The sequence below is a fragment of the Onychostoma macrolepis genome, chromosome 21, assembly GCF_012432095.1.
Source record: "Onychostoma macrolepis isolate SWU-2019 chromosome 21, ASM1243209v1, whole genome shotgun sequence".
Lineage (NCBI taxonomy): Eukaryota > Metazoa > Chordata > Actinopteri > Cypriniformes > Cyprinidae > Onychostoma > Onychostoma macrolepis.
This window is the reverse complement of record NC_081175.1, coordinates 18,346,068-18,362,120: the sequence shown is the minus strand read 5'-3', so window position 1 is coordinate 18,362,120 and position 16,053 is coordinate 18,346,068. Positions and strand designations below refer to the sequence as shown.

Here is a 16,053-nt window from a genome sequence, read left to right as displayed (position 1 = left end):
AAATAGCATTGCTCATGATTTTGGTATGCAATTATTAAAAATGATACAGTAAAACAACATGGAAATTATCACAGTGGTAGGTGGGGAGATGCAGAACAAGAAACTGGTGGAGTTTGCAGAAAACAATTTGATTTTATACTTTTATGAATTTTTAAAATATGTCTATATAGCAGTGTAAATAGCATTTGTCATGACTTTGGTATGCAATTATTAAAAAATGATACAGTAAAACAACATGAAAATCATCACAGTGGTACTTGGGGAGATGCAGAACAAGAATCTGGTGGAGTTTGCAGAAAACAATTTGATTTTATACTTTTATGAATTTTTAAAATATGTGATATAGTGAGGTAATAAATAGCATTGCTCATGATTTTGGTATGCAATTATTAAAAATGATACAGTAAAACAACATGGAAATTATCACAGTGGTAGGTGGGGAGATGCAGAACAAGAAACTGGTGGAGTTTGCAGAAAACAATTTGATTTTATACTTTTATGAATTTTTAAAATATGTCTATATAGCAGTGTAAATAGCATTTGTCATGACTTTGCTATGCAATTATTAAAAATGATACAGTAAAACAACATGAAAATCATCACAGTGGTACTTGGGGAGATGCAGAACAAGAATCTGGTGGAGTTTGCAGAAAACAATTTGATTTTATATTTTTATGAATTTTTAAAATATGTCCATACAGCAATGTAAATAGCATTTGTCATGACTTTGCTATGCAATTATTAAAAATGATACAGTAAAACAACATGAAAATCATCACAGTGGTACTTGGGGAGATGCAGAACAAGAATCTGGTGGAGTTTGCAGAAAACAATTTGATTTTATAATTTTATGAATTTTTAAAATATGTCCATACAGCAATGTAAATAGCATTTGTCATGACTTTGCTATGCAATTATTAAAAATGATACAGTAAAACAACATGAAAATCATCACAGTGGTACTTGGGGAGATGCAGAACAAGAAACTGGTGGAGTTTGCAGAAAACAATTTGATTTTATATTTTTATGAATTTTTAAAATATGTCTATATAGCAGTGTAAATAGCATTTGTCATGACTTTGGTATGCAATTATTAAAAATGATACAGTAAAACAACATGGAAATTATCACAGTGGTAGGTGGGGAGATGCAGAACAAGAAACTGGTGGAGTTTGCAGAAAACAATTTGATTTTATATTTTTATAAATTTTAAAATATGTCTATATAGCAGTGTAAATAGCATTTGTCATGACTTTGCTATGCAATTATTAAAAATGATACAGTAAAACAACATGAAAATCATCACAGTGGTACTTGGGGAGATGCAGAACAAGAAACTGGTGGAGTTTGCAGAAAACAATTTGATTTCCATGTTGTTTTACAGTATAATTTTTAAAAATTGCATACCAAAATCATGAGAAATGCTATTTATTACCTCACTATATCACATATTTTAAAAATTCATAAAATTATAAAATCAAATTGTTTTCTGCAAACTCCACCAGATTCTTGTTCTGCATCTCCCCAAGTACCACTGTGATCATTTTCATGTTGTTTTACTGTATCATTTTTAATAATTGCATACCAAAGTCATGGAAAATGCTATTTACACTGCTATATAGACATATTTTAAAAATTCATAAAAATATCAAATCAAATTGTTTTCTTCAAACTCCACCAGATTCTTGTTCTGCATCTCCCCAAGTACTACTGTGATGATTTTCATGTTGTTTTACTGTATCATTTTTAATAAATGCATACCAAAATCATGACAAATGCTATTTACACTGCTATATAGACATATTTTAAAAGTTCATAAAAATATCAAATCAAATTGTTTTCTGCAAACTCCACCAGATTCTTGTTCTGCATCTCCCCAAGTACCACTGTGATGATTTCCATGTTGTTTTACTGTATCATTTTTAATAAATGCATACCAAAGTCATGACAAATGCTATTTACACTGCTATATAGACATATTTTAAAAATTCATAAAAGTATAAAATCAAATTGTTTTCTTCAAACTCCACCAGATTCTTGTTCTGCATCTCCCCAAGTACTACTGTGATGATTTTCAAGTTGTTTTACTGTATCATTTTTAATAAATGCATACCAAAGTCATGGAAAATGCTATTTACACTGCTATATAGACATATTTTAAAAATTCATAAAAATATCAAATCAAATGGTTTTCTGCAAACTCCACGAGATTCTTGCTCTGCATCTCCCCAAGTACCACTGTGATGATTTTCATGTTGTTTTACTGTATCATTTTTTAATAATTGAATAAAATGATACAGTAAAACAACATGAAAATCATCACAGTGGTACTTGGGGAGATGCAGAACAAGAATCTCGTGGAGTTTGCAGAAAACAATTTGATTTTATACTTTTATGAATTTTTTAAATATGTGATATACGTAGTGAGGTAATAGATAGCATTTCTCATGATTTTGGTATGCATTTATTAAAAAATAATACAGTAAAACAACATGAAAATCATCACAGTGGTACTTGGGGAGATGCAGAACAAGAATCTGGTGGAGTTTGCAGAAAACAATTTGATTTGATATTTTTATGAATTTTTAAAATATGTCTATATAGCAGTGTAAATAGCATTTGTCATGACTTTGGTATGCAATTATTAAAAAATGATACAGTAAAACAACATGAAAATCATCACAGTGGTACTTGGGGAGATGCAGAACAAGAAACTGGTGGAGTTTGCAGAAAACAATTTGATTTTATATTTTTATGAATTTTTAAAATATGTCTATATAGCAGTGTAAATAGCATTTGCCATGACTTTGGCATGCATTTATTAAAAAATGATACAGTAAAACAATATGGAAATCATCACAGTGGTACTTGAGGAGATGCAGAACAAGAATCTGGTGGAGTTTGCAGAAAACAATTTGATTTTATACTTTTATGAATTTTTACAATATGTCCATAAAGCAATGTAAATAGCATTTGTCATGACTTTGCTATGCAATTATTAAAAAATGATACAGTAAAACAACATGAAAATCATCACAGTGGTTCTTGGGGAGATGCAGAACAAGAATCTGGTGGAGTTTGCAGAAAACAATTTGATTTTATATTTTTATGAATTTTTAAAATATGTCCATACAGCAATGTAAATAGCATTTGTCATGACATTGGTATGCAATTATTAAAAAAATGATACAGTAAAACAACATGAAAATGATCACAGTGGTACTTGGGGAGATGCAGAACAAGAATCTGGTGGAGTTTGCAGAAAACAATTTGATTTTATAATTTTATGAATTTTTAAAATATGTGATATAGTGAGGTAATAAATAGCATTGCTCATGATTTTGGTATGCAATTATTAAAAAATGATACAGTAAAACAACATGAAAATCATCACAGTGGTACTTGGGGAGATGCAGAACAAGAAACTGGTGGAGTTTGCAGAAAACAATTTGATTTTATATTTTTATAAATTTTTAAAATATGTCCATACAGCAATGTAAATAGCATTTGTCATGACTTTGGTATGCATTTATTAAAAAATTATACAGTAAAACAACATGGAAATTATCACAGTGGTAGGTGGGGAGATGCAGAACAAGAATTTGCAGAAAAATTGAAAAAAATTATTTTATTTTTTCTTTATGAATTTTCTCAAAACAAAAACATTTTACAAACACATTTGAAATGTTTTATTGAACATTTAATACATTATGAATACAATTAAACAATAAAAAATAAAATACCATTATATAAGAAGTACCTGTATAATGTGTTTTTAATCAGCGTATTATTTTGATACTCCTTAGAAAAAAAAATAATAATAATGATTTGCAAAGGTTTGGAAGCTTCACGGCTAGCACTACCACGCAACGCCACGTAGACGCGCAACAAAATTTTCGGAGTAGATGGCGTGACCGCGCTTTTCCGAAGCGCAGATGGCGTGACTGCAGTCATTATAACGTGAGTTTGTGTGTGTGTGTGTGTGTGTGCTTAAATTCACTATAGATGAAGTCAGTTCTATGATCATGTAAATGTTCTTTTCTAGCTTTGTGTATGTAATCTCATGTCTGAATAACCGTGGAAATGAAAGCGTTATAATTAGTAATAATATTTTTATTAAATTGTGATCGCGTTAAATACAAATTCAGTAGGATTAACACAATTTTAAGACGCGCATATCCTGTACTTGCCTAAAAATGACCGGTTTATGATGAGCATATAGTTATAGATTACTATTGAGCCTTACCCTAGAGTTGGTTCACCCTCTGCCGATGGGCATTGTGTGTAAGTATTGTTAAAAAATATTCTTCTTGATGGTTATATACGATGCTTTGTGTCCCTTTAACTTAAATAAATAAATATAAGCATAAAAACAAGTCCTCCCATAATGCATTGTTTAAAAAAAATCTGCTTTGGAAAAAGAAGAAGAAGAAAAAAGATTCCATGACGTCACAGTGCGAGGTGCTCGTAGATTGATGTCCATTCGGTTCAGTGACATTCAGAGCAGAGGCGAGGATTATCAAAACACTCGAAGTTTGTCCACAGAGCGACTTTTACAACGCTTCAGTGTGAGCACAAGCTTTTCAGGCGATATGGAGAATAGACCAACAGGCAGTCTTTACGTTTCAACATAATTTTATGAAATGTTTAATACAGCAGTTGGAAAATATAATGTGAACAGACATTGTTATAGGGGCCTTGGTTGAAATCGTGTTCTGGGGGGCCCTCCGTTCTCCCCGCTAGCATGGTTGTTAGTTTTGGTGATAAAAAAAAAATAATAATAAATAAAATAAAAATAATAATAATATATATATATGACTTATGAAATCTGTTGGTAATTTCTAACTCTTGTATTTCTCTGTTATTATTTTTTTTCTTTAGAAAAAAGGCAGAAGAAGAAAGGCATCAGTGGGTTTATTTAAGAGAATGTGGCAGACTGTAAAAAGTGCAACACAAGACAATGAATTGGGCCCTCTTCCGCCACAGCCTAACACAAATTTAATGGGCCCTCAGCCAGATCCATCTGTTCTCGAGCCAGTGGCTCTACAGGTTCCAGCCGATCCTCAGCCAGATCAATCCAAACTTAAATCAATAACTCTGCAGGATCCAGATGATCCTCAACCAGGTCCATCTGTCCTTGAGACAGCAGTTCTGCAGGATCCAGATGACCCTCAGCTGGATCCGTCTGTCCTCAAGCCCACGGCTCTGCAGAATCCAGTTGTTCCTCGTACATTGCCACCTTGGCCTGTCCAGAGTGCTTTCAGGCGAAGAAGACGCATTGGAGATCCAGTTCCATACATCCCTCCAGCTACTCGTAAATCTTTTTCTGCTTGCCAGCCATTTCTTGTTCTTGCACATATTAGTTTTTGCACCTGTGTCTAGTAAAATCTGTTTGTTTATACATTTGTTGTTTGTCAGATACCTCATACCTCATTCCAGATCTAACTGATAAATATAGAACTTGATCCAAGTAGCATTTTTCCCTAGATTACCTATGTAAACAAATACAATTATAACGAGCTTGATTATCATGCCCTTTACTTTTATATAACATAATCCATATTTAGTCTCCAGGTAGCTGATTTGTACTATATGTGTTTATTCTAGTCTGCCAATTCACACCCACTACTGCTACTGAAGTCCATGTAAATTAACATACTCTTTTTGTATTTTTGCAGTTCCATTTTGTGAATTTTATGAATGGGGAAGGTTAATTGGAAAAGGAGGCAATGGCTCTGTGTATGAGGGGATCCGGAAATCTGATGGCCAGAAGGTACAATCACTTTTGCTGTATTCACCAAATATATCAATTTGATGAGTGCTTTAATCAAAACATGTTTTAAATAATTTTTAAAAATTGTGTTAATGAGAATATTCAGTCTTTAATATTAATTAATTAATATGATTGATTTACCCATGCCTTATACCCATTTTTGTTTATCATTTCTTTATTATTTTGCAGGTCGCCATCAAATTTATTCCAAAGAGGACAAGCGACAATAATATAAAAATTGTAAGTTGGCAAAACTTTATAAATATATCTAAATTAATCAAAGTCGACTAAATACAAGTTTGTGTGAAAATCTAAATCTGCTTTTCCACCGCTGAGCCAAACTCAAGTGGAAACATTACTGGAACCGTTTCTTATTGTTCTTAGAATTGTTCAGCCCGATGGTGGAAGAGCGGCTAAACATACCCATAGTGAACTAACCTTTCATTGATTTTGTTTTTCTAGCTTGGATGTTTTGAGCCAGTGTTTGAAGAAGTGGCTATAAATCTGTTGATGAAACAGCCTCCGCTAAGTCCGTACATAGTGTATATGCTGGAATGGTTTGAAGAGGAAGATGATTACATCCTCATTCTGGAGTATCCACGTCCCTGCAAGAGTTTGCGCAGATTCCTCAATGACAACAGGCCACGACTATATGAATCACTTGCCCGTGGCCTGATGATCCAAGCGGTCCTCGGAGCAAAGCACTGTCTTGACCGGGAGGTCTTCCATTGCAGCATCAAAGAAGACAACATGCTGGTCAATACATTGACGATGGAACTCAAATTAATAGACTTTGGCGGCAGTTGCCTCGTCAATCCTTCTGGCTTTGAAAATGGACATTTAGGTGAGTTGGCTTTTTGTCTTAGTGCTTACAATGAGTAAGATTAGTCAGATTTCAGTCTCCTGTGTACTGATTTAATGATCGTATGATGTATTTAAAAGAATAGATATGTGAAAACAGAAAAATTAAATGCTTGATCAATGTAAAAATCTCTTGCTTCAATGAACAGGAGGTTGCCGCCCACCTGAGTACCCAAGTGAATATCACGCAGGCCCAACAACAGTCTGGAGTTTGGGCGCTGTGCTTTACTCAATGGTGACTGGAAATAGGCCTTTTAAGACTGCATTTGACAGAATGATAGCCAATGTGACGATTGACCACACATTATCCAGAGGTAACAGAACCAATAGCTACTAATAACACATAAACAAATTCTCATACATCACAATGTGAGCATGACATACATGACTAACCAGCTGTCTTGTGAAAACTTGCACAGAATGCCAGGATTTGATAAACCGGTGCCTGGCTCGTGATCCTGCAGAGAGAGCAACTTTAGATGAGATCTTACAGCATGAATGGTTTCAGCAGGGTCAAATTTCAGGAGTAGCTCAGGAGTCAGGTAGTGTAACATAGGGAAGAAGAGAAATCCGAAATTATTTTTGTGAAAAGCAAGCAGTGCTTAAATTTTTCTTTACAATTATTAATTCAGCAGATGCTCCAAATCAGCCCCAGTGAGGAAAAACAGCACAAACCATTAACCAAGTTTAGTTAAACAATAAGCAGCAAACTAGGTGCACAAAAAGGAGAAGCAAATTATTAAAGCAAATAGAAAAACTCTGAAGAGCTAATCTTGTGCACAAAAAAAGAAGAAAAGTCTTTGGGGAAGTCTGAAATCATAAATCTAGTTAAATTATTGGGTGGGATTTTTTTTTAATAAATCATTTGAAATTTTACGTATGGAGTGACTTGTCAGATGTTGTAAACCTGGTTTATTTCAAATTGATAAAATTCTAAATTTTTTAAATGACAGATGGTTGACTTCAAACAGTGAATGAAGTGAATCATTTGTAATAAAATAAGTTATAAAGTTAGGTCTAACAAGAATATTCAGATACAGAAATGTAATTAAGTGTGAAATAACACTGCAAAGTGTTTACTGTATAAATTAATTATAGATTAATGTTTTCTAAAGCTGTTTTGTTGTTGTCAGATATTTATAGACTGCTGTCACTAAGACTGAATGCACAGATCAATACACATTTGATTTAATTACCTTCTCTTCCAAGACAACCGATTGTGTTCATGAGAACACAACTAGAATTTTGAGGTAATTTAGTATGTGTCTAATGGGAAATACTGTTCACATGCTTTCTGAAACGTGATTCTCTGTGTTCTCATCAATAAACAGCTTACAAAAGATTCACTGATTTAAATTCCTGTGACGTTCTTGTGTAGCAGGCTATGTTGTTCATTAGTATGTCTAATTACATAAATTTGGCAAAATTCTAGTTTTTAGTTAGGCCTATATTTAGAGTAAATGTATCTGTTCACATTTGACTGTCCCCCTAAACAAGATGTTTAATTCAAAAACTCTCTGTCCTAGAAAGCGAGATATGATTAAATTACATTACATTGCATAATTATATTTATACAGTAAGCTATATTGTAATAAGCTACTTCTACCTAAGTAAACCTTGTAGTGTACAACTATTCAAAATACTACATTGTATTGTAGTTTTTAACTATAAAAATTGTGAGCAGCTCATGGCTTGACAAATTACAATTTGAAAGGAGACAAAGAATGAGATCCACCTTATTTCACCAGGGTCCTTATTTCCTGTGGAATAATGTACATTTGATCGCAAAATAAACCCTTTCTTTTAACCTAGATACAATGTTGTTTTTCACACCTTTAAGCACAGTAGATTTTTAACTATATCGGTTTTATAAATTCATGGATGACATTGTGCTGGATACAGGTAAAAAAAATCTTTATTGAGTCACAGGTCATGTCCAAAGTGACTAAATGCAATACAGATAGAATTCCTCATGCGACCCTTGCCATCACTGCAGTGCACTTGAAATCCGGTCAAGAACAAAGGAACAGAGAGTCCAGAGGCAGAGGATGGGTTAATGCCAAACCATCATCCACATCAAGCAGGAAAAATAAAACACTCTTAAAGTACTATCACCTACTTGAGACACAGTTAATAAGACCACAGAACAGAGGTAAACGTATCAAAGAACAGAGAAGCTGCAAGTATGTACAAAGTGTCAGATACAGAAACATCTCAAGGCTCTAAATACATCCAGACTGCTTTTGGTCATGAGATATAAGGTTATGGCATTCACTACACAGCAACACTCCTCCTTGCATAAGTTGTGTAATTGAAACCACATCATAATTAGAAACTGAATGTGTTTTACCAGATTGTGCTGGTTAGAATTGTTTTTGTATCTCAGAATGAACATTTGTTGCTTGTGTAATTGAAGTCTACTAGAAACCTTTTCTTTTAAGTGATACTTTCTCTGAAAGCTCTGACCAAGCTGCTGTTCCATCCAGATATATTGTACAGTTTTATTTTCCATAAGCACCAAAAACCAATTTGAACAAAGGTGTTACAGGTAGGAATAAAGTGAGGTTTTGGCATACATTATGTCTGCGACTACTATAGGCTTTTATAACAAAAGAGAAAGTTTTATTGTTAGCACTGCCTAGACGACATTGAGCCACTGAAAGCCACTGAAAACCATAAACAATGTCTGACAACTAGCTTAGCAACTATAACACAATGAATTGTTTTAATTGCTGATATAACAGTTGCATTTTTGTGCTGTACAGAAATAAACATGAAATAGTGGATGTTCAAAACACCCTTCTGCCAGACAACACATTTCATACATGGAGGTTTGATTTGACATTGGTAAGTCAAGGTAAGCCTTTGAGGTGTTCACAACTGAGAAGTTTGTGAAACCTCTTTTCGGCCAAATAATGAAGTGAAGCTGCAAACTGCTCATATAAATGCCACAAATACAGGCAGAGAAATTTTAATACTCCAAACATTTGTTAAAATGGCCACTTAAAATGTGCCCAAGGCATTCTGCTGGCATCAGGAAGTGTGCAAACCACTGACAGACAGATAGATGTCATTCTACAGAACTTACAGGAAAAAACAAAACAAAATCAAAAAGACAGGAACACTCTCTTTGTCCTAATAGGTCTGTTGAGTTCAAACAAAGCTGCCTAAATTTACAGACTGGTTAAAAGTTTTGCTGGATGCTTAAACTGATGAACGAGAGCTGGCGGCAAGGCAGAGAGAAAGTGACTGCTTTAGTTCGCGTGAGCGGAGAGGGGTGCTGTGTTGGGAGAGGGCACTGTATGTCGGGCTAGTGCACTTTCGCCAGTCCTCTTGCTGAGCCTTGATATCAGTGTGAATGGTCTAGCGTGACCTTTCAAATGAAAAGCAAAAAAGTCTCTTCCCCACACAAAATGAATAGTACAAAATTAACAAAATAATAAAGTAAAATAAGCTTGAGGCTTAGCAGTCGCTCTTCCAAAGTTTGATGGTTTTGTCGTTTTCTAGTGCTGCTGATGCAATGATGTTTTCTGTGGGGTGACATGCGGTTGAGATCACCACATCTACAACAAAAAAAAACGGGACAAAATTATTTTTTTCACACAACATTACAAGTGCACACATACACATATACGTACGTAAGTGTGTGTATAAGTTAAACTGCAACAATCAACTATGGAGAAAAATAGAATATATAAAAATAGGCTATAGGTAGTTTAACGATGTCCTTATAGTACTTTGATCGTGGTAGTACCCTTGCTGTCTATGGAGGGTCAGAGACCTTTTGGATTTCATCAAAATTATCTTAATTTGTGTTCCGAAGATGAACGAAGGTCTTACGGGTTTGGAACGACAGAATTTTCATTTTTGGGTGAACTATCCCTTTAAGCTTCCAGAGTTAAAATTCCAACTTTTTGTTCCTACCTGTGTGCCCCTGTAGTTTCTGTACGATCTCCTTGGTCTGAAGGTTCCAAATATAGACCATGTTGTCCTCTGAGCCGGAGACAATCCACTAAAGAGAAAGCTAAATCTTTAAAACCTTTTCCACCAAAATGTGGAAATTTCAGTGAACACTTTTGTGAAAACCCACCCCCACATCATCAGTAAATGAGTATGCTCAATGTGATGTGCTTAGCAGCTGATTAGTATAGTGTAGTTCCAACATACCTTTCCACCAGTGACAGAGAAATTAGCAAATATGCAGTACTTCTCGTTTTTATGACCGGTATATGTTTTCAAACACTAAACAAGAAAAAATAATATTGTTATACACAAGTTAAACATTATTTTTATGAATTAAAACAATGCACCAACTAAACAGAAAAAAAATCTTACCTTTCCTTTGCTGTAGTCCCAAAGCTTCAAAGTGCTAAAACACAAAGGGAATTGCAAGTGTCTTTTCAAAGGCCATGGATAAATAGAAATGAATTCATTACTACTTTTTTTTAAGAATGAGCAGCATAAAAGGCTTAGAATAATAAGGCGGCTCTGACTCACTTATCCAGAGTGGCAGCCAGGATGTATTTTCCATTGGGGGAGAACTTCACAAATGACACAGGTGGGTTGTCATCATCTAATAAAAATTTGCACATATATACATTTTAATCCCTTTATTCTCATTAAAGATGTCATACGTTTTGTTGTTTTACTAGTTTTTTGTTAGATAAATGTTATGCATGTTTGATAAGAACAAGTTTCATAAACACTTTAGAGGTACAAACTGCTGCTTTTGAAACTAGTCTGAACATGTACTTTTGTGTAAAAGACTGGTCAACTTACCGATGAGTGTTTTAAGGCACTGCCCTGATGCTGTGTCCCATATACGGCTGTTTAAAAGTCACATATAAGCATGCATGGTTGTTAGTTATACATCCCTGACATATTTTTCCACTCTGCCAAAAAAAAAAAATAATAATAATTTCTCACAGCCAAAGTCCACTCACCAAAGTCCATCATAACTGCTGGAAACAATCAATGAGCCATCTCTGTTGAAATGAACCTAAAACAAAGCAATAAATAAACAGTTACAATTCAAAACGGAAAAGATCATTTAAAACACATCACCCACTGTACACAATTGTGAATGAGATTATTTGATCATAGGTCAAGTATAAAAGCACTCACTGCAGAGACAGGGTCTGAGTGCGCTGGCAGCGTCTTGAGACATTTCCCCGTTTTAACATCCCAAATCCTCACACTCTCGTCAAACTGCCACAGAGATAATAATTAGCATGTTTGTTTTCCTGAATTAACAAAATGGTGAAGTGACAAATGATTGTGAATGGACTTACAGATCCAGATACGATGAGGTTGGACTGGGGGTTGAAGTTACAGCAAAATACATAGTTGCTGTGACCCTTCAGTGTCTTTAAACACTTCCCCTGGTGATATAAAGAAACAGAATAAGAAAAAGCCCTGAATATCATAAATTGTGCTGTAATATTTTATATAAATTTGATATTCAGAAGTTAAGCTTTGGCTTGTGCTGTTGACTTACAGAGCTCACATCCCAAATTTTCAGTGTCTTGTCATCGGAAGCTGAGACCAGGAGGTTGGAGTCAGAGGACCAGGCCACATCCGAGATGCCCTGCAGGTGAGGGAAAACCAGGTCACATTAGACACCTTGTAAAGTACATGCAGCGCTACTCTGAAATGATGGGTCTTTTCAGGAACTCACCAGTTTGTGTCCAGATATCGTCTTTTCAAACTTGCCATCATATGCACCCCATATTTTGATCAGCTTATCAGCAGCTGGATGAAAGGGAAAAAAAAAAAAAAAAAATACAAATTTATAGCTTTTCCTTCACAGCACAGCTTTTAATCTATAACAGAGTTTCCCAAAGGGGGGCTTTGTGAGTTTATTAAAAAATAATGAATCATAAAAATGTAAATAAAATAAAATAAACAGGGCTGCCATCAAAATAAAACTGAAATTTCCATATGGCAAGTGTGATTATCAAATTGCAAAAGGCTGTGATTTAGTCTGACGTGCTGCATGTTTGAGTTAAGTGCAGCACTGTGTTCATTTACAATGTGGTGTGGTAGTTTGCAGTAAATGCTGCTCCATACAAACGTTGTCGTTGCATGTTGGTAACATGAATAATGTTCATTTTGCAACTCAGCATGCAACAGGACAACTTTTTCACATTTGCATAATTTTCAACATTTTTGTGGACATAGGTTTTAAGCATTTTATAAGATTTGTAAACTAAACAGACTTAACGGTCCATGCAATTATATTCTAAAATAAAAGCTTGGAGGTTTAAAGTTTGAAAGTTAAGAATTTAGGATATATTAGTATTGTATCTTTTAGTGTAAAATAAAATTATTATAATTATCAGATATAACTTTATATTCAAGTGCAATTGTATTATTACAATATAAATAATCTAAAAACAACTTTATGATTCTTATCACTGAAATAGGTTTCAGTTTCCAGTCACATCAGTGTGGTTTCTTGTTCTTTTTGACCAAATTCTGCAGCCCTATATATGTAAAAAGTCAATGGCTACCAGCAACAAATTATCGTCTGTGTTCAACAGATGAAAATTAATTTTTTCAAATCATGTCAGGTTTGGAACAACATGAGAGTAAGTTAAATGGTCTTTAAAGTTCACACAAATATGACATTTTTGTCATAATCTACCCATTCCAAACCCATAAGACTTTGGTTAATATTCAAATGACAAATGAAGATATTTTTAACGAAACGAGAGATTTCTGTCCCTCCACTGAAAGTCTGAGTAATTAATCCATATCTTATGAATGGATATTATGAGGTCTTTATGCAATGAACAGATTTAATTTAGGCTTTTATTTACATCTAAAAACACATACATAGAGCAAATGTGATGTGCGCTATGTATTTGTGTTGATCATTTTTCAGATGTAAATACAAACCTCAAATTAGTCAGTTGGGTTTGGAACAACATAAGGGTGAGTAAATTACAATTAAAATTTTTTCCCTTTAAAATCTCAAGAGCTATTTTACGTATTGGGAAGCCCTGTTCTATAACACATAACTACTTTATATTAGAGTTGTACTAGTACAAGTACTTACATGAGCTCGCGAGCCACTCCCCACTCGGACTGAACTTGACAGAAGAGACTGCTTTTGTATGGCCAGCCAATGTGAATTTCAAGGTATAGTTTGGCTTCACGGGTGCTGACTGAGATAGAGCAGAACTCACATCATTAATGACACAGTGAAGAGAGAAATGACATTGTCACAGATCATATTAGGTACATTTTTGTAGTAAGGCTGCTATACCATTTATACCACAAGTATATCCGTTGCACAATAAAAAAAAAAATCCAAAACCAAGCAAAAAAACAATTCCAAACTGTGTCGCAGACGGGCGTTCCCAGTGATGTTTTACCTTGCTCTGGCTGGCGGAGGCAGCTGATGCCGGCTGTGTTTTAGTAGCCTCTGTGTCTGGTTTCTTCTCCTCAGTTGCCATGGCGACCAAGTTGGAGAGAATGGGTTTACAGAAGCAAGTTCAACGTCAACCCGACTGTCCAAAAGATGAGCATTTGTATGATATTAGTCTTCAGATGACATAGAAAGGCTACATGTAAAACTAATAACCAAGCACAATGCCAGTCAATTTGTTAGTTGTCTCAACATCTTTCCAATATAAATCAGGCTAATAGAGTTCTGCCCTAAGTATATATTTTTAATTTACATTTTCAAATGTACTAATTTCCTCTCTCTCACACTTGCACACACACAATATTTTTATATAATAATATATATTATATAGAAAAATGTTATAGCATTTTGTTCACTTTGTACTGTCCCAATGAAACTATTTAATGTGGAACATATGTAAAGGTTACAAAACAAATAGTAACTGAATTTAGTTCACAGAAATATTCCTTTTCAAAAGTTTGTATTCTTAAAATTATGCTCTTTTGGCTGTTCTGTTGCCTTTTGTGAGTGTGTATGAGTCCCTGGTTTGTTAAGGGCTGTTAGTCTGCCCTCTGATAAAAAGCATCCAGGAGCTCTATGTATTTTGGTTTCCCATCATGCTCAGTACTTTTAACTTCTTCCTCACTATATTATGGTAATATCCCAGCTTTACCACTCAGGACTCATAGACGGCCATTAAGACTTCAAGGAGTCACTAATGCTGGAGGAAGCAACACACAATATAAAGCACCAAGAGTATGTAAAGAGATAAAGAAGGAAATAAGTGTAAATTAACATTATTAAAACAAATAATAATAATAATTAAATGAACAATTTGTATAACTTCAGTCTTTCAGAATCTGGATAGGGTATGCAAACTGAAAACGCACACCTGTAGATGAGAACACACATACTTTGTATACGCCACCTAAAGCATATAATATGATACCAGTATACACATAAAAGAACAAAACAGTTATGTAAAAAAATAATCCTAAAGTCTGATAAAGCAGTGTTTCATCTGCAAAACATTCATGACAAGACTAATGGCAATGGGAAACTAACTAGAGTCTAAAACCATCTGGATAAACACCAAAGCTAAAATCTAGATATCATTTACAGAGCTCGTGTCTGTGTCAGGAAGATATGTAAAAACACCATTACTGTTAGCAGCTAGGCTATCCGAGAGACGCAGGGCCTCAGAGAAACCATAGATCACCTGCAACGCATTTATCCACGGAATTTACACATCTTCGTGTCTAAAGTCATGGTTTATCGCGATCGTTTCAGTCATCCGTCCCATCCCTAATACATTAAATACAGTAAAGATTGATGGATCTTTCCTCTGCACACATGCCTCTCTCACTCTCTGCTCATACATTCAGACAACAAAAGCAGCGCGTAAACTCACTCACCGGCGGCTGCTGAGGGGGGGAAAAACTGTTGTTGGCTTCTGGGACGAGTCCACTACTGGCGTTTTGGATAAAGATTTGTTCATGAATCGCGCGACAGGCCGTTTTGATCATGCAATGAGTTACTGATCGTGCTGAATACGATGGTGGATGAGCGCCTCTCTACCGCAGGCTCAGGCGGTAATGTGGCAGTAACAACTACTGCGCATGCGCAGATCTCAACGGCGAAACATAAGGGACATTGTTTTTCCAAACGCTGAGATGATAGACTGTACCGCGCACCATGTGGCAGTATCAGTTTATGAGCTAGAGGCTTTTAGAAGCTTTTTAAAATCTTTTTATTACTTTTATGCAGATCTACCAAACATTTTTGACCTTGTAGTTATTATTCTAAACATATAGCTATATCATCACACTATAAACAACAAAGAGGCATCAAAATATATAAATTTCCATTATAGTAAACAGAGATTTGTATAAAGAAATTAATAAATAATTCTGATATAATTTGTTCCTATTAGCAGGAAGTTGACAACAGGCCTGACTCTGAGTCTGACTCCCCATATCTAAGATAAGAACAAATAAACAACCATTAT

General features: G+C 34.6%; 2 protein-coding genes across 4 annotated transcripts; one reads left to right on the top strand and one right to left on the bottom strand.

Moving 5' to 3' along the window:
* Positions 1–4,222: 4,222 nt before the first annotated feature.
* LOC131528180 (serine/threonine-protein kinase pim-2-like) lies at positions 4,223–7,960 on the top strand. 2 transcript variants are annotated; one of them, XM_058757160.1, is made up of 7 exons: positions 4,223–4,284; positions 4,882–5,314; positions 5,679–5,773; positions 5,963–6,013; positions 6,236–6,617; positions 6,784–6,948; positions 7,054–7,960. In XM_058757160.1, exons 2-7 carry the CDS (start codon positions 4,927–4,929, stop codon positions 7,188–7,190), a joined length of 1,218 nt encoding a protein of 405 aa, XP_058613143.1. In that variant the 5' UTR covers positions 4,223–4,284; positions 4,882–4,926; the 3' UTR covers positions 7,191–7,960. The 2 variants fall into 2 exon arrangements, with proteins under 2 accessions (XP_058613143.1, XP_058613142.1); XM_058757159.1 differs by lacking the exon at positions 4,223–4,284 and adding an exon at positions 4,449–4,568.
* Positions 7,961–8,531: 571 nt separating this feature from the next.
* On the bottom strand, positions 8,532–15,736 carry wdr5 (WD repeat domain 5). 2 transcript variants are annotated; one of them, XM_058757403.1, is made up of 14 exons: positions 15,461–15,736; positions 14,014–14,148; positions 13,695–13,803; positions 12,312–12,385; positions 12,132–12,221; positions 11,926–12,015; positions 11,759–11,842; positions 11,578–11,633; positions 11,414–11,460; positions 11,132–11,207; positions 10,970–11,030; positions 10,802–10,876; positions 10,559–10,646; positions 8,532–10,197 (listed from the first exon to the last, which is right to left on the bottom strand). In XM_058757403.1, the coding sequence occupies exons 2-14, from the start codon at positions 14,092–14,094 to the stop codon at positions 10,097–10,099; spliced, it is 1,032 nt and encodes a 343-aa protein (XP_058613386.1). In that variant the 5' UTR covers positions 14,095–14,148; positions 15,461–15,736; the 3' UTR covers positions 8,532–10,096. The 2 variants fall into 2 exon arrangements, with proteins under 2 accessions (XP_058613386.1, XP_058613387.1); XM_058757404.1 differs by having other exon boundaries at positions 10,970–11,003; positions 15,461–15,732.
* Between the last annotated feature and the right edge of the window lie 317 nt (positions 15,737–16,053).